Raw genomic sequence first — 18,902 nt, forward strand, 5'->3', positions numbered from 1 at the left:
GATTTTTTCCGTGCAGCTCAGGTTAAAGTATTTGCCTGCAGCAGGAGGGAATTTTATGCTGGGACCCCTGTGGGAAAGGGAAAGGACTCAGGAATTGCTGAGAGAATGGGAGAGAGTCTCTTTGATTCTTTGGCAGCAGCGGGGAGCCACATGCTTCCAGGTGGGAGGGTGGTTGAGACCAACTCCTGCACTGCAGCTGGAGGCAACACCACATCCGGAAGGGATGGGGGTGTAATGCCTGGTAGGGAGAGAACTGTCCAAGTTGTTAGCTGCCAACAGATCACAGCTGAACCAGAGACAAACCCAGCTCTAGGGAGCAGGGAGAAATGTGTCCCTGAGGAGAGCCCAGATTAGGGCAGGGAATCTCAGAAACCACTGAGGTGGGTGAGGATTCCTGTGACTCTGTAACACAGGGAAGCAGTGTTGCTTCCAAGTATGGGAGAGGCTGGGACTAGCTCCTTTCCAGCAGAAGGCAACATGCCCTCAGGCACAGGGGCAGGAGAGGATTAAGGAAACTGTCCCAGTTGTTAGCTGGCAGAGTTTTGCAGCTGAACTAGAAACAGAACCCTTCCTAGGAACACAGAGAAATGTGTCTTAGGAGGGGGCCCAGAGGAGGAAACTGGGGAAGGAATAGTGCGGGTACAGGAATGTCTCCTCACTAGTCGCTTGGGGCAGGATGCCCAGGACACTAGGAGGGTGGCTGGGTCAGCGTTTGTGCACCCAGTCACTCCGCCTGTGACCCAAGTTTTGAGAAGGACCTGTGTAACTGACCTCCTGGAGGGGAGCAGTCACACAGCTGACTTTTCAGGGACAGAGAAAGGGGTGGTGGAGGGTACCCCAATCCAGGTCCCAATTTTTCAGGATGCTATTTCTGATAAGTTTTTGGAAAGTAACTGTGTCTGTTTAAATCAAGATGCAGCTGCAATGTGTGTGATAACAGAGGAGTTAGGACCAGGAAATTGCCAGATGGTAGTTTGCCAGAATGCAAATGACCCAACTGACAGAGAAGGGGGTGTTTTCCCCAAGGCTGGTGAGACAGAAAGCAGTTATGGGAAAGCCTTTGGGAAAAGGTGCATCTGATCAAATGGTAAACACATCTAGCCCAGAGAGCACAAATAACAGCCCTCTAGCCGGCAGGAAAGGACTCAGTGCTGGGAGGGGGAAACACAGGGTAACCCCAAAAGGGGAGCTGGATTTTCTGCATATCTACAGTCCTGGGATTGGGAGATGGCTCCCCAAAGGGCCAGCCGATGTGCAGGATCCCCCTGAACACCTATCTTGCCAGACCCTGAGACACCAAAATTCCAGAAACATGATTAAATTAAGCCCTGTGGGGGAACACTTGAGGGAAGGAAAAGCTAGGGAAGAGAGTCAGAGGACACCATGGGTAATGAACAAACTAACCTCAAACTAGAATATCCGAACAGAGGGCATGGTATCATAGAGATACTTGTAAACGCACATCTGAGATAAATAATTTTGGTATTAATGTTAAGTTTTGGGATAAGAATTTTGTTACTGATGTTAAACCTTATGATAATGCTACTTTTCAATTAATGTCTGTAAACAGGTTTAAAAGCTTATTACAGCAGAGAAACCATTAAAACCTTGTTTACTGTGTGTTAATGGGGAAACTGAGGTGCACCACCTCATGGCCTTAATGGCTGGATGCCAAAAGAACTATAACACAAATTGCCTTTGAGATAGTCAGTGACTAACCCTCTTTCAGTAAACTAAGCAGGGAGGTGTGAGGTTCTGTACCTCAGGGGAACACCCAGCACCCCTATGTTCATCCTTATAATATGATTGTGTGGTATCTAATGCAAAGTTTGTCACGTCATGTGTCTTTGGAAGGCTCATGATGTACTGAGCATTGTTGTTATGGTAATGTTATAGTAATCGTTATAGTAATGTTATAGGTTGTAATTCCATGTATATAGTTATGAGGCAGAAAATGTGTCCTCATGTCTTAAAGCAAGCCCATGCAAAAACTCTCCAGAAGCAGATGGGCAGTTCACACCTCATCAGGGCATGTATGGGACAAACCCAGCCCATCCTCACAGGAACAAAGAACACTGGCCTAGGCAACAACAAAGGGTCAGTTGGACTCTTGAGTGAAGTTACCCTGCTTCCTTTGGTCAGTTTGGGACTGCAATGAGGTAATGCTCACCTGACTCTGAAGGGGAGGGGGGGACAAAGCCAAGAGGGAAGAAAGAAAATGATAAAAGGGAGAGACATTTGCCATGCTTCCTCTCTCTTCCACCTCCATCTACAGATATCACCACCAAGCAACTGAAGCGCTAATCAAAGCGGAGAACCTGGTTGAAGGGCAACCAGCCAGCCTGTGGTGAGAAGCATCTAAGTTTGTAAGGGCACTGAAAGTGTTAAGAACAGCTTAGAATGTGTTTTCCTTTTGTTTCATTTGACCAAATCTGACTTGTTATGCTCTGACTTATAATCACTTAAAATTTACCTTGGTAGTTAATAAATTTGTTTGTTTTTTCTACCTGAAGCAGTGCGTTTGGTTTAAAGCAGGGGTCTCAAACACTCAGCCCCGGTGCACGCCCCTGCCACCCCAGAACCGCTCAAAGTAAGCAACGCCGGGCTGGAACCCAAACCCCTCCTGCACCCCACACCCCAACTCCCTGCCCTGAGCCCCCTGCCTGCACCCCAACCCCTGCCACACCCTGCACTCCCTCCTGCTCCCCAACCCCCTGCTCTGAACCCCCTGCTGCACCCTGCAGGCAGGGGTGGGGTGGAGTGTGGGGCGGGGGGAGGAGGTGATGCGGCCCTCGGGCCAAAGTACGAGTCCTCATGTGGCCCTCCTGGTGATTCAAGTTTGAGACCCCCGGTTTAAAGCGTGTCAGAGACTCCCTTTGGGATAACAAGCCTGGTACATATCAATTTCTTTGTTAAATTGACAAACTCAGAAACTTTCAGCGTCCAGCGGGCATAACTGGACACTGCTAGACGAAGGTTCCTAGGGTTGTGTCTGGGACTGGAGATATTGGCTAGTGTCATTCAGTTGCACGATCCAAGGAGCAGCTTACATGCCAGAGGCTGTGTGTGAACAGCCCAGGAGTGGGGGTTTTCACAGCAAAGCAGGGTAAGGCTGGCTCCCAGAGTCAATGATTGGAGTGACCTAGCAGATCACTGGTCCAGATAACACCAGAGGGGAACGTCACAGTGATCCAGGGGTCACTGTGCTCCGGGTAAGGCACACCATGGTGTGTTACCCAGGGGTCACCGTGCCTTGCATAAGGTGCCCCATGGTATGTTACACAGGAGTCACTGTGCCCCAGGTAAGATGCCTGATGGTACGTTACCCAGGGCTCACCAAGACCTGGGAAAGGCACCCTATGGTACATTACTCAGGGGACACCATGCCCCGGTAAGGCGCCCCATGGTACCTTACCCAGGGGTGACAGTGCCCTGAGTAAGGTGCACATGATTCCTTACCCACGGGGCACTATGCCCCAGATAAGGTGCCGCATGGTACGTTACCCATGTGTCGCTGTGCCACGGAACTGCAGGCCAGTCAGCCTCACTTCAGTCCCTGGAAAAATCATGGAGCAGGTCCTCAAGGAATCAATTCTGAAGCACTTAGAGGAGAGGAAAGTGATCAGGAACAGTCAGCATGGATTCACCAAGGGCAAGTCATGCCTGACTAACCTAATTGCCTTCTATAATGAGATAACTGACTCTGTGGATGAGGAGAAAGCAGTGGATGTGTTATTCCTTGATTTTAGCAAAGCTTTTGATACGGTCTCCCACAGCATTCTTGCCAGCAAGTTAAAGAAGTATGGGCTGGATGAATGGACTATAAGGTGGACAGAAAGCTGGCTAGATTGTACGGCTCAACAGATAGTGATCAATGGCTCCATGTCTAGTTGGCAGCTGATATCAAGTGGAGTGCCCCAAGGGTCAGTCCTGGGGCCGGTTTTATTCAATATCTTCATAAATGATCTGGAGGATGGTGTGGATTGCACCCATAGCAAGTTTGCAGATGACACTAAACTGGGAGGAGAGGTAGATATGCTGGAGGGTAGGAATAGGATACAGAGGGCCCTAGACAAATTAGAGGATTGGGCCAAAAGAAATCTGATGAGGTTCAACAAGGACAAGTGCAGAGTCCTGCACTTAGGATGGAAGAATCCCATGCATTGCTACAGACTAGGGACCGAATGGCTAGGCAGCAGTTCTGCAGAAAAGGACCTAGGGGTTACAGTGGACGAGAAGTTGGATATGAGTCAGCAGTGTGCCCTTGTTGCCAAGAAGGCCAATGGCATTTTGGGATGTATAGGTAGGGGCATTGCCAGCAGATCGAGGGACTTGATCGGGGGATCCCTCTATTCGACATCGGTGAGGCCTCATCTGGAGTACTGTGTCCAGTTTTGGGCCCCACACTACAAGAAGGATGTGGAAACATTGGAAAACGTCCAGCGGAGGGCAACAAAAATTATTAGGGGACCGGAACACATGACTTATGAGGAGAGGCTGAGGGAACTGGGATTGTTTAGTCTTGTGGAAGAGAAGAATGAGGGGGGATTTGATAGCTGCTTTCAACTACCTGAAAGGGGGTTCCAAAGAGGATGGATCTAGGCTGTTCTCAGTGGTACCAGATGACAGAACGAGGAGTAATGGTCTCAAGTTGCAGCAGGGGCGGTTTAGGTTGGATATTAGGAAAAACTTTTTCACTAGGAGGGTGGTGAAGCACTGGAATGCATCACCTAGGGAGGTGGTGGAATCTCCTTTCTTAGAAGTTTTTAAGGTCAGGCTTGACAAAGCCCTGGCTGGTATGATTTAGTTGGGGATTGGTCCTGCTTTGAGCAGGGGGTTGGACTAGATGACCTCCTGAGGTTCCTTCCAACCCTGATATTCTATCATTCTAAAGGGCCCCATTGTATCTTACCGAGGAATCACCGTGCTCTGGGTAAGGCCCCATGGTACATTACCCAGGGGTCTCGGTGCTCCAGGGAACATTACTCAGGGGTTGCCAAGCTCTGCGTAAGAGTACGTTACCCAAGGGTCATCATGCCCTGGATAAGGCGCCCTCATGATACCTTACCCAAGGGTTGCTGTGTCCTGGGTAAGGCGCTGCATGGTACCTAAATTACGGGGCACCTTGCCCCGCGTAAGACACCCCATGGTATGTTACCCACAGGTCAGTGTGCCCTGGGCAAGGCATCCCATGTTACATTACCCAGGGGTTGCCATGCCCTCGGTAAGAAGCCCCATGGTACCTTACTGAGGAGTCACCGTGCCCTGTCTACAGCGCCCTATGGTACATTACCCAGGGTTCACCGTGCTGCGGGTAAGGCGCCCCATGTGCGTTACCCAGGGCTTGCCGAATTCTGTGTAAGGCACCCCATGGTACGTTATCCAGGGGTCACTGTGTCCCGGGTATGGCACCACATGGTACCTGAACTATGGGTCACTGTGCCCTGGGTAAGGCACCCCATGGTATGTTACCCAGGGGTCGGTGTGCTCTGGGTAAGACGTCCCAAGTTATGTTACCCAGGGGTTGCCGTGAGCTGGGTAAAGGGCCCCATAATATGTTACCCAAGTGTCACGGGACCCTGAGTAAGGCCCCCATGGTATGTTACCCAGGGGTCGGTGTGCTCTGGGTAAGACGTCCCAAGTTATGTTACCCAGGGGTTGCCGTGAGCTGGGTAAAGGGCCCCATAATATGTTACCCAAGTGTCACGGGACCCTGAGTAAGGCCCCCATGGTATGTTACCCAGGGTTCACCGTGCCCTGGGTAAGAAGCCCCATCCTATGTTACCCATGGGTCACCATGCGTGGGTAAGGCGTCCCATCGTATGTTAACCAGGGGTTACCATTGTGATGTTGCACTCCATATGTTCTATGGAAATATGTTAATGAGTATGAATATAATGTCACTGGAATATGCTTTAGGCAAAAGGTCTCTTGTACGGTATCATTACAAAGCTTATAATCTACTGAGTGCGTTCATTCTATTTGTATGAATGAATCATTCTTGTATCTGAAACTAGGAATACGAAATATAACTCTGAGGTCCTATTGTAATTATGCAAAATGTGGTTTGGAATCTGGATGGCTCCCATTGACTAGGACAGTTGCCTGTAAAATGGCTCTGTTTAGTTGCACACCTTCCTGGGCCAGTCCTGGAAGAATGGAGGCTGGAGTCTCACAGGACATGTGCCCATGTCACCTGATACTGGAATCTATCTTAAATCTGGTGCTTTTCCATTTAGAAGGAGCGGTGGGGACCCAGAGAGACAAAAGATTCCCACCTTGTGCCAAAGCTATAAAAGGGGGTGGAACAGAAGAAAGGGGGCTGCCAGTCATGAGAGATCCCCTAGTTACCACCTGAACTGGAACTAACAAGGACTGTACCAGGGAAAAGGATTGGGCCCAGACTAGGAAGGAGTCTCGTCTGTGAAAGAAACTTATTGGAACATCTCTGACGGTGAGATTTTACCTGTAAACAGTTTCTTAATGTAATAGGCTTAGACTTGTGTGTTTTGTTTTATTTTGCTTGGTAACTTACTATGTTCCACTGCATGCTTCCGATGAAGTGAACTGTAGCTCATGAAAGCTTATGCTCAGATAAATTTGTTAGTCTCCTAAGTGCCACAAATACTCCTTTTCTTTTTACTATGTTCTGTCTGTTATTACTTGAAACCACTTAAATCCTGCTATTTATACTTAATAAAATCACTTTTGTTTATTAATGAACCCCAGAGTAAGTGATTAATACCTGGGGGAGCAAACAGCTATGCATATCTCTCTATCAATGTTATAGACGGCAGACAATTTATGAGTTTACCCTGTATAAGCTTTATACAGAGTAAAACAGATTTATTTGGGGTTTGGATCCCATTGGAAGCTGGGTGTCTGGGTGCTGGAGATAGTTGACCTGCTGAGCAGTTTTTGGTTAACGTCTGCAGCTTTGGGGGCGTGGACCAAACCTGGGTGTGTGTTGCAGCAGGCTAGTGTGTCTGGATCAACAAGGAAGGGTTATGGAGTCCCAAGCTGGCAGGGAAAACAGGCTCAGAAGTAAATTCAGCATGTCAGGTGACAGTCCCAAGGGGGTCTCTGTGACCAAACCTGTTACAACAGTGTCTGGGGTAAGGCACACCACGGGGTGACCATGTCCCAAGTAAGGTGCCCCATGGTTCGTTACCCAGGGGTCACCATGCCCTGGGTAAGGCCCCCTATGGTATGTTACCCTGGGTTCACCGTGCTGTGGTAGGGTGCCCCATGGCACGTTACGCAGTGGTCGCCATGCCCCGGTAAGGTGCCCCATCGTATGTGACCCAGGAGTCACCATGCCCAGCATAAAGCACCCCATGGCACCTTACCAAGGAGTCACCATGCCCTTGCTAAGGCCCCATGGTACGTTACCCAGGCATCATGGTGTCTTGGGTAAGGTGCCCCATGGTTCGTTACCCAGGGGTCGCCATGCCCTGGTAAGGCGCTTCATGGTACATTATCCAGGGGTCACCGTGCCCTGGGAAAGGTGCCCCATGGTACCTTACCCAGGCATTGCTGTGCCTGGGTAAGGTCCCCCCACGTTACCCAGTGGTCGCTGTGCCCTGGGTAAGGTGCCCCTGGTACATTACCCTCAATGTTACCTGTTTGTCTAATTTCTACTGCGAATATGTCTAGTTGCAGCTTGCAGCCAAGTAGGGCTCCTCTCTCTCTGAGGCTGGAGGCTGCAGCACTCACCTTCTCCTGTTTCAGCTGTGCCAGGTCTTCCTCATGGGCCTTCTTCTGGTTCTTCAGAGACAGCTGAGTTTCTTGTTCCATCTGCACAAGCTGCTGCTTCAGTGACTCTATATCCTGCCTCCGGGTGGTGTCCTGCAGCTCCAGCTCCTGCTGGGCCTTCTCCACCTCCACTGTGGACCAAAGAAACCCTTGTGAGGCTTCCAAGGGTCCTGCTTGCGTAAAGCCCACTCAGGGGTGCAATGCGGGCATTACTCTCTGCTGCAGGCTATGGGGCCCGGGGCTCTGTGATACCACAAGGCAAGGGACATGGGCATGGCTCCGCTTAGGCCGGGGGTACTGAGCTCAGGAGCTGAAGCCACAGACAGAAGGCAAGTGGGGATTGGCAGTAGCACATGCACTTTACCTTGAAGTACCTGCCTTGTCTGGTCAAGGCTCTGATTCTCCCCTTCCAGCTGTTCCTTCTGGACTTCCAGCTGTGCTGCTAGCTCCTGAATCTCAAAAAGGCTGATCTCCAGTGAGTTCTTCTCAGCTCTGCGGCACAGCAGCAAAAAAATCAGGGCCAGTGATGTAGGCTATCACTTCCCCAATCTCCAGTGAAAATTAGTTGGAGCTTTGATTGTGGGCCCCGAAGCCTTTATGGCTCAGCTATGAGCCATTTAGCGCTGTCCCAGCTACAGTCTGAATGCCATGTGTGCCCTGTATGAACATCTGCTGCACACAGGCTTCCTTGGGGCTTCTCTCCTGTTCTCCATTCACCAGGTGTGTTCCCAGCAGGAAGCCCGGTGGAGCTGCCCCTGGCCATTCAGTATGCGAGCAATTCCATGTGACTGTGGCTGAGACTGGCTGTCACACATGTGATTGCTGTGTCAGGGTGTCTGGCCCGGAGAAGGGCACGGGGGGGTGGGGGGCAGAACTCCACTTCCTCCCGTGCAGGTGAGGCTTCATTTCCACCAGTGTGTGGCAGAGGAGAACCAGGGCTGTGAAGCATTAACAATCCTTTCATTCAAACCACCTAAGGAGCTGGAGTGAGGCCTCTGCATGGTGAATGACTGCCCAGGCCACCCTGCATGGCATCCCCGCCAGCCCAAAGGAGTGTGGGCATCATGTCTCCCCACCTGAGCCCAGGTTGGTAGTGGCTTACAACAGCCACCCTCCCAGCTGTCCACTGGCTGTGTGAGCTAAGCTGGAAACTCCCTACCCTGCTCTGCAGTGTTGCTGGGTACCAGTTGCCCCCTGTGCCTGTCAGAAGGAGGGAGAAGAGTGGATGCAGCAGCAGGGAGGGGGAGCATGTTGGGCAAGAGCAGGGCTCCTGGCATTCCTTGCCTTCCCCTGTCGGGAATGACTCCTTCTGGTCATCTCCATTACTGAGCTGTTCTCAGCCTCATGCCAGCAGGTAGCCCCAGGAGCAGCAGAGCAAGGAGCTCCTGGCACAGAGAAGAGACCTTGTCTCCCCTGTCATGGCACCCCTTCGCAGCCCTCCCCCCAGAAATAAGAGACCAGCCAGCCTCCAGGTGATACCGGGCTCCACCAGTCTCCCAGGATCTGAAGAGCAAGGAGGGGGTACCTGAGCATGTCCGTCTCTTCCAGCAGGCCCTTCTTCTGTCTCTCCAGTGCATTGAACTCCACAGCCAGCCGCGCCTTCTCCTTAGCAAGCTCCTCCTTCTCCTGGGTAGTGCGGAGCAGGGCATCGGCCTGAATCTCCAGCTTCTGGTGGCTGTGCGCCAGCTGCTCACTCAGAGTGTGCTTCTGGCTGCTCACCTTGGGAGAGTGAGGAAGCAGAGCAAGAGAGCAAAGGGTGTGACTGGGCCCTCCATGCTCCCAGAGTCTCTTTTGCTAGCTACCCCTACTGCAGGCAGCAGAGAGGGAGGGAGAGCGACACCCATGGGAGGGCTACTCCCCCTCTGCCCCTCTCCACCTCACCAGCCAGGCACACCTTCTGCACCAGGGATACAGGTGGGGTAGGTCATTTCCCCCACACAGCAACTTGCAGGGATTTGCTTTCTGCGCCCCCATCTTCTTCCCAGTCTGCTCCTGTGGCTCCCAGTTGCTCCAGGCACCGGCTGGCTGACAGCAAAGCCACCATGAGCAAGGAATGGAGAAAAGCAGGCATGGGGGGAAGCCTGGCTCTTGCACAACAGTGTGCAGGGAGGGAGCGTTATCTGGGGCAGGTCCTCACCTGGTCCTGCTCTCACCTGCATCAGGTGATCCCACAGCTGAGCTTTTTCCCTGAGCAGCAACCTCATCTCTTCCCCCAGTGCCTCTTGCCTCTCCTCTGCCATCTGGCAGCTCTTCTCCAGCTCCCGCTTGGCCGTGTTTGTCCATGCCACCTCTTGCTCCAGGTGCACCAATTGCTCTCGCAAGCCAGTTCGCTCCTGCTCCAGTTCCTGCCTCTGCTCCAGCAGCGAGCTCTTCTCCTCCTCCAGCTTCATCACACCCAAAAGCCAAAGAGAGGGCAGTGGGATAAGGGGCTAGCCCCAGAAGCAAAGTACCCTACAGACTCATCAAGAGTGAAGGGCAGGGCAGTCTAGAGTCAGAGCTAGCCCGCTCGCAGGTGACATCAGAACAGCACAGCTGCCTGCTGTTAGAAGCTCAGCTGCAGAGAGGACAGTTGCTGTTGCCATGGGGGATCCGTTCTCAGCCTGGAGATGTTCCCTGGATGGGGAATATATCCCCAACCCTAACTCAGACCCGGTGGGGCCTGGGCACTGCAATTCCTTCATGCCCATAGAACTCGGAGGCTCTGACAGTCACACTAATGAGATGTGACTTCACATTGGCTCCTGAGAGCTAAGTGCCATAGGCTGAGCTGCCAAGGCGCAGAAGCGTGGCGAAGCCTCCTGCATGGTGCATAAGCAGGTTCCAGGCTCATGCGGGGAGCTGGGCAGTGCTTGAAGTGCCTTGGAAGTTCTACTCGCTGTTGGCACAAGCGGTCAAGCATGTAATGGCCACGCTCCCCCCCCATGTCGGGCCTTGCTGAAGTTACACGCCCATGGTGATTACAAGCCCCGCTGGGACAGTGCTCATGAGGCTGAAACATTTCTGGCACAGCCCAGGGTTAGAGAGATTCGAAGTGAACGTCCCATGGTTCAGAACTGAGGGGGAACAACTAAAGAGAGCGCTCTCCGGCTGCCTGCACTCCCCACACCAGCAGGTGGGAGATGGCAAACTTCATCCATCAGCCGGGTGCTCTGGGGCAGGGCTTCTCCAGGAGATGCTGACAGAAGGTATGTAGGTGCTTAACTCCCACTGAATCAATGGGAGCTAGGCGCCAGTGTCTCTTTGTGGATCCTGTCCTTCCTCTCTTTGGGCTTCCGCTTTCCAGCTGTAAAGGGGACAATGACATTTCCTTTCTCCCACCCTCGTTTCTTTACCTGGTAAGCTCTTTGGCGGGTCCTGATCTTGGCTGTGGCCTCTAGGTGCTACAGGAATGCCCCCCAATGGTAGGAATGGGTGACAGAGAGCAGTCCTGCATGGCTTAGTGTGCTGGGGGGTGGGGAGAGGGGGGCTCTGCCTTTACCCTGCAGCCTGCTGTCCCACTGAGGAAGTTCCCAGCCACTACAACAACAGGGATGCTTTTCACTTGGCAGAGTAATACATTTCTATTTCCCCCCTTCTCTCTGGATCCGCCTGGCAGCCCCGGAGGGAAGGGGCTGGATCTGGCAGGCCCTGGCATAGGAATCTGCAGCCAGGAGTGGGAGCTGAGTGGCTAGAAGAGTGCTGGGCACTTCTGGTACAGCCGGCAGTCCCTGCCCCAGGGCTGGAGGTGGCAAAGTCCTGAGAGGAGGCTCCTAGAGCACCAGCATGGGGGGTAAGGGGAGGCCAGTGAGAGAGGAGCTGAATGATAGCAGGGAGAGGAGATGATCCCACATTGTGGGGGGGGGGCATGCAGGGGCCATGGAGAAGGGAGGGGCTCAGCCCACTCAAAGGGACCTGACCCTGCCCACCCAGACATATGCAGCTTGTAGCCAAACTCGGGAACTGCCCCTTTCAAAGGAGCAAGAGGCACTTTCCTGGGCTGGGCTGTGGTGATGCCCTGCAGCTGGCACATCTTGGCTGGGTACGTGATGGTGCTCTGGCATGGAATAACAAAACCAGCTCCTGTGGGCAAGTGCTGAGTGACAGAATGCAGGTCATGGGCGGTGGGTGGGCATGTGAGGGACACAGGGGTAAAGCGCAGAGCGTAGGCTGGGGTGTTTGTGACAGGCACAGGGCAGGGGAGTGTGATGGGCACAGGGGCAGAGCGCAGGGCAGAGGTGTGTGAGGGGCACATGAGCAGAGCGTAGGGTGTAGGCTGGGGAGTTTGTAATGGGCACAGGGGCAGCACACGGGGGGGATGAGAGGAAAGTGATCAGGAACAGCCAGCATGGATTCACCAAGGGAAGGTCATGCCTCACTAATCTAATCGCCTTTTATGATGAGATTACTGGTTCTGTGGATGAAGGGAAAGCAGTGGATGTGTTGTTTCTTGACTTTAGCAAAGCTTTTGACACGGTCTCCCACTGTATTCTTTTCAGCAAGTTAAGGAAGTTAAGGAGAGAGTCCAGCGAAGGGCAACAAAAATGATTAGGGGACTGGAACACATGAGTTATGAGGAGAGGCTGAGGGAGCTGGGATTGTTTAGCCTGCAGAAGAGAAGAATGAGGGGGGATTTGATAGCTGCTTTCAACTACCTGAAAGGGGGTTCCAAAGAGGATGGCTCTAGACTGTTCTCAATGGTAGCAGATGACAGAACGAGGAGTAATGGTCTCAAGTTGCAGTGGGGGAGGTTTAGATTGGATATTAGGAAAAACTTTTTCACTAAGAGGGTGGTGAAACACTGGAATGCGTTACCTAGGGAGGTGGTAGAATCTCCTTCCTTAGAGGTTTTTAAGGTCAGGCTTGACAAAGCCCTGGCTGGGATGATTTAACTGGGAATTGGTCCTGCTTTGAGCAGGGGGTTGGACTAGATGACCTTCTGGGGTCCCTTCCAACCCTGATATTCTATGATTCTATGAAGTATGGGCTGGATGAATGCACTATAAGGTGGGTAGAAAGCTGGCTAGATTGTCGGGCTCAACGGGTAGTGATCAATGGCTCCATGTCTAGTTGGCAGCCAGTGTCAAGTGGAGTGCCCCAGGGGTCGGTCCTGGGGCCGGTTTTGTTCAATATCTTCATAAATGATCTGGAGGATGGTGTAGATTGCACTCTCAGCAAATTTGCGGATGATACTAAACTGGGAGGAGTGGTAGATATGCTGGAGGGGAGGGATAGGATACAGAAGGACCTAGACAAATTGGAGGATTGGGCCAAAAGAAATCTGATGAGGTTCAATAAGGATAAGTGCAGGGTCCTGCACTTAGGACGGAAGAATCCCATGCACCGCTACAGACTAGGGGCTGAATGGCTAGGCAGCAGTTCTGCGGAAAAGGACCTAGGGGTGACAGTGGATGAGAAGCTGGATATGAGTCAGCAGTGTGCCCTAGTTGCCAAGAAGGCCAATGGCATTTTGGGTTGTATAAGTAGGGGCATAGCCAGCAGATCGAGGGACGTGATCGTTCCCCTCTATTCGACATTGGTGAGGCCTCATCTGGAGTACTGTGTCCAGTTTTGGGCCCCACACTACAAGAAGGATGTGGATAAATTGGAGAGAGTCCAGCAAAGGGCAACAAAAATGATTAGGGGTCTAGAACACATGACTTATAAGGAGAGGCTGAGGAGCTGGGATTGTTTAGTCTGCAGAAGAGAAGAATGAGGGGGGGATTTGATAGCTGCTTTCAACTATCTGAAAGGGGGTTCCAAAGAGGATGGCTCTAGACTGTTCTCAATGGTAGCAGATGACAGAACGAGGAGTAATGGTCTCAAGTTGCAGTGGGGGAGGTTTAGGTTGGATATTAGGAAAAACTTTTTCACTATGAGGGTGGTGAAACACTGGAATGCGTTACCTAGGGAGGTGGTAGAATCTCCTTCCTTAGAGGTTTTTAAGGTCAGGCTTGACAAAGCCCTGGCTGGGATGATTTAACTGGTAATTGGTCCTGCTTCGAGCAGGGGGTTGGACTAGATGACCTTCTGGGGTCCCTTCCAACCCTGATATTCTATGATTCTATGTGTGAGGGGCACAGGGACAGAGCTCAGGGCAGGGGTGTGTGAAGGGCACAGGGGCAGAGCACAGGCAAGTGGCGTGAGAGGCACGGGGCAGAGTGCATGGTAGGGGTGTGTGAGGGGCACAGGGGCAGAGCGCAAGGCAGGGGTGTGTGAGGGGCACATGAACAGAGTGCAGTGCGTAGGCTGGGGTGTTTGTGATGGGCACAGGAGCAACACACAGGGCAGGGATGTGTGAGGGCCACAGAGGCAGAGCACAGGGCAGGGGTGTTTATGATGGGCACAGGGGCAAAGCGCAGGGCAGGGATGGGTGAGTGGCACAGGGACAGAGCACAGGGCGGAGTGTTTATGATGGGCACAAGAGCAGAACATAGGGCAGGGGTGTTTATGATGGACACAGGGGCAGCGCAAAGGACGTAGGTGGGTGTTTATGATGGGCACAGGGGATGCGTGGGTGGGGCTGTGTGAGGGACCCAGGGGTAACACAGAGGGCGTAGGCTGGGGTGTGTGAGGGGCACAGGGGCAGAGCATAGAGTGGGGGTGTGAGAGGGGCACAGGAGCAGAGTGCAGGGCAAGGGTGTTTATGAGGGGCACAGGGACAGAGCACAGGGCAGATGGGGTGAGGGGCACAGGGGCAGAGCACAGGGTGGGGTTGTGTGAGGGGCATGGGGCAGAGCACAGGGTGGGGTTGTGTCATGTGCACAGGGGCAGCACAGAGGACTTAGGTGGGTGTTTATGATGGGCACAGGGGGTGCATGGGCGGGGCTGTGTGATGGACACAGGGGTAGCACAGAGGGTGTAGGCTGGGGTGTTTGTGAGGGGCACAGGGGCAGAGCACAGGGCGGGTGGGGGTGAGGGGCACAGTGCAGAGCGGCGGTAGGTGAGGGGCACAGGGGCAGGGCGGGGTTGTGTGATGGGCACAGGGGCAGCACAGAGAACATAAGAATGGCCATACTGGGTCAGTCCAAAGGTCCATCCAGCCCAGTATCTTGTCTACCGACAGTGGCCAATGCCAATGCAAGTGATCTCTCTCCTGACATCCATCTCCACCCTCTGACAAACGGACCATTCCTAGGGACACCATTCCTTACCCATCCTGGCTAATAGCCATTAATGGACTTAACCTCCATGAATTTATCTAGTTTTCTTTTAAACCCTGTTATAGTCCTAGCCTTCACAACCTCCTCAGGCAAGGAGTTCCACAGGTTGACTTTGCTCTGGGTGAAGAAGAACTTCCTTTTATTTGTTTTAAACCTGCTACCCATTAATTTTATTTGGTGGCCCCTAGTTCTTATATTGTGGGAACAAGTAAATATCTTTTCCTTATTCACTTTCTCCATACCACTCATGATTTTATATACCTCTATCATATCCCCCCTTAGTCTCCTCTTTTCCAAGCTGAAAAGTCCTAGCCTCTTTAATCTCTCCTCACATGGGACCCGTTCCAAACCTCTAATCATTTTAGTTGCCCTTTTCTGAACCTTTTCTAATGCCAGTATATCTTTTTTGATATGAGGGGACCACATCTGTACACAGTTGTCATAAATATAAAGGGAAGGGTAAACCCGTTTAAAATCCCTCCTGGCCAGAGGAAAAATCCTCTCACCTGTAAAGGGTTAAGAAGCTAGGATAACCTCGCTGACACCTGACCAAAATGACCAATGAGGAGACAAGATACTTTCAAAAACTGGGGGGAAGGAAAAACAAAGGGTCTGTCTTTGTTATGCTTTTGCCAGGGACAGAACAGGAATGGAGTCTTAGAATTTAGTAAGTAATTTAGCTAGATATGCATTAGATTATGATTTCTTTCAATGGCTGAGAAATTGAGCTGTGCTGAAAAGAATGGATATTCCTGTCTTTGTGTCTTTTTGTAACTGAAGGTTTTGCCTAGAGGGATTCTCTATGTTTTTAATTGAATTATCCTGTAAGGTATTTACCATCCTGATTTTACAAAGGTGATTCTTTTTACTTCTATTAAAATTCTTCTTTTCAAGAACTGAATGCTTTTTTTCATTGTTCTTAAGATCCAAGGGTTTGGGTCTGTGGTCACCTATGCAAATTGGTGAGGATTTTTACCAAACCTTCCCCAGGAAATGAGGTGCAAGGGTTGGGAGGATTTTTGGGGGAAATACGTTTCCAAACAACGCTTTCCTAATAAAAATAAACCCAGATAAACGTTTGGTGGTGGCAGTGGAAGTCCAAGGGCAAAGGGTAAAATAATTTGTACCTTGGGGAAGTTTTAACCTAAGCTGGTAAAAGTAAGCTTAGGAGGTTTTCATGCAGGTCCCCACATCTGTACCCTAGAGTTCAGAGTGGGGAAGGAACCTTGACAACAGTATTCAAGATGTGGACTTACCATGGATTTATATAAGGGCAATAAGATAGTCTCTGTCTTATTCACTATCCCTTTTTCAATGATTCCTAACATCCTGTTTGCTTTTTTGACTGCCGCTGCACACTGCGTAGATGTCTTCAGAGAACTATCCACAATGACTCCAAGATCTTTCTCCTGATTAGTTGTAGCTAAATTAGCCTCCATCAAATTGTATGTATAGTTGGGGTTATTTTTTCCAATGTGCATTGCTTTACATTTATTTCATTTGCCATTTTGTTGTCCAATCACTTAGTTTTGTGAGATCTTTTTGAAGTCCTTCACAGTCTGCTTTGGTCTTAACAATCTTGAGCAGTTTCGTATCGTCTGCAAACTTTGCCACCTCACTGTTTACCCCTTTCTCCAGATCATTTATGAATAAGTTGAATAGGATTGGTCCTAGGACTGATCCCTAGTTACCCCTCTCCATTCAGAAAATTTACCATTTATTCCTACCCTTTGTTCCCTGTCTTTTAACCAGTTCTCAATCCATGAAAGGATCTACCCTCTTATCCCATGACAACTTAATTTACATAAGAGCCTTTGGTGAGGGACCTTGTCAAAGGCTTTCTGGAAATCTAAGTACACTATGTCCACTGGATTCCCCCTTGTCCACACATTTGTGACCCCCTCAAAGAACTTTAACAGATTAGTAAGACATGATCTCCCTTTACAGAAACTATGTTGACTTTTGTGCAACAATTTATGTTCTTCTATGTGCTAAAGGAATTGGCGGCTGTGATTGCAGAGCCATTGGCCATTATCTTTGAAAACTTGTGGCGAACGGGGGAAGTCCCAGATGACTGGAAAAAGGCTAATGTAGTGCCAATCTTTAAAAAAGGGAAGAAGGAGGATCCTGGGAACTACAGGCCAGTCAGCCTCACCTCAGTCCCCGGAAAAATCATGGAGCAGGTCCTCAAAGAATCAATCCTGAAGCACTTACATGAGAGGAAAGTGATCAGGAACAGTCAGCATGGATTCACCAAGGGAAGGTCATGCCTGACTAATCTAATTGCCTTCTATGATGAGATTACTGGTTCTGTGGATGAAGGGTTGTATTGTTACATTCAGTGGATGTATTGTTTCTTGACTTTAGCAAAGCATTTGACATGGTCTCCCACAGTATTCTTGTCAGCAAGTTAAAGAAGGATGGGCTGGATGAATGCACTATAAGGTGGGTAGAAAGTTGGCTAGATTGTCAGGCTCAACGGGTAGTGATCAATGGCTCCATGTCTAGTTGGCAGCCAGTGTCAAGTGGAGTGCCCCAGGGGTTGGTCCTGGGGCCGGTTTTGTTCAATATCTTCATAAATGATCTGGAGGATGGTGTGGATTGCACTCTCAGCAAATTTGCAGATGATACTAAACTGGGAGGAGTGGTAGATACGCTGGAGGGGAGGGATAGGATACAGAAGGACCTAGACAAATTGGAGGATTGGGCCAAAAGAAATCTGATGAGGTTCAATAAGGATAAGTGCAGGGTCCTGCACTTAGGACAGAAGAACCCAATGCACAGCTACAGACTAGGGACCGAATGGCTAGGCAGCAGTTCTGCAGAAAAGGACCTAGGGGTGACAGTGGACGAGAAGCTGGATATGAGTCAGCAGTGTGCCCTTGTTGCCAAGAAGGCCAATGGCATTTTGGGATGTATAAGTAGGGGCATAGCCAGCAGATCGAGGGACGTGATCATCCCTCTCTATTCGACATTGGTGAGGCCTCATCTGGAGTACTGTGACCAGTTTTGGGCCCCACACTACAAGAAGGATGTGGATAAATTGGAGAGTCCAGTGGAGGGCAACAAAAATGATTAGGGGACTGGAACACATGACTTATGAGGAGAGGCTGAGGGAACTGGGATTGTTTAGTCTGCAGAAGAGAAGAATGAGGGGGGAGTTGATAGCTGCTTTCAACTACCTGAGAGGTGGTTCCAGAGAGGATGGTTCTAGACTATTCTCAGTGGTAGAAGAGGACAGGACAAGGAGTAATGGTCTCAAGTTGCAGTGGGGGAGGTTTAGGTTGGATATTAGGAAAAACTTTTTCACTAGGAGGGTGGTGAAACACTGGAATGCGTTACCTAGGGAGGTGGTAGAATCTCCTTCCTTAGAGGTTTTTAAGGTCAGGCTTGACAAAGCCCTGGCTGGGATGATTTAATTGGGGATTGGTCCTGCTTTGAGCAGGGGGTTGGACTAGATGACCTCCTGAGGTCCCTTCCAACCCTGATATTCTGTGATTCTATGTATCTGACAATTTTATTCTTTCCTATTGTTTCAACTAATTTGCCTGGTACTGATGTTAGACTTACTGGTCTGTAACTGCCAGGATTACCTCTAGAGCCCTTCTTAAATATTGGCATTACATTAGCTATCTTCCAGTCATTGGGTACAGTAGCTGATTTAAAGGACTGATTACAAACCATAGTTAATAGTTCCGCAATTTCACATTTGAGTTCTTTCAGAATTCTTGGGTGACTGCCATCTGGTCCCAGTGATTTGTTAGTTTCTCAATTCCAAAACCTCCTCTCGTGACACTTCAATCTGTGACAATTCCTCAGATTTGTCACCTACAAAAGATGGCTCAGGTGTGGGAATCTCCCTTACTCCTCAGCCATGAAGATTGAAGTAAAAAATTCATTTAGTTTCTCTGTGATGACTTTATCGTCTTTAAGTGCTCCTTTTGTATCTCAATTATCTACACCTGGGCAGAGTACAGGGCGTAGGCTGGGGTGTGTGAGAGGCACAGG

At 50.5% G+C, this 18,902-nt stretch overlaps 1 protein-coding gene across 1 annotated transcript in view; it reads right to left on the bottom strand.

Moving 5' to 3' along the window:
• CROCC2 (ciliary rootlet coiled-coil, rootletin family member 2) overlaps positions 1–18,902 on the bottom strand; it is a 215,380-nt gene that overhangs the window by 108,755 nt on the left and 87,723 nt on the right. Inside the window, exons 17-20 of the mRNA XM_078854217.1 lie at positions 9,909–10,139; positions 9,281–9,474; positions 8,120–8,247; positions 7,717–7,886 (exon numbers count right to left, since the gene is read on the bottom strand). Coding sequence (XP_078710343.1) covers positions 7,717–7,886; positions 8,120–8,247; positions 9,281–9,474; positions 9,909–10,139 — 723 coding nt within the window. The remainder of the gene's footprint in view (positions 1–7,716; positions 7,887–8,119; positions 8,248–9,280; positions 9,475–9,908; positions 10,140–18,902) is intronic.

Source organism: Lepidochelys kempii, chromosome 9 (assembly GCF_965140285.1).
Source record: "Lepidochelys kempii isolate rLepKem1 chromosome 9, rLepKem1.hap1, whole genome shotgun sequence".
In the NCBI taxonomy this organism is placed as follows: Eukaryota; Metazoa; Chordata; order Testudines; family Cheloniidae; genus Lepidochelys; species Lepidochelys kempii.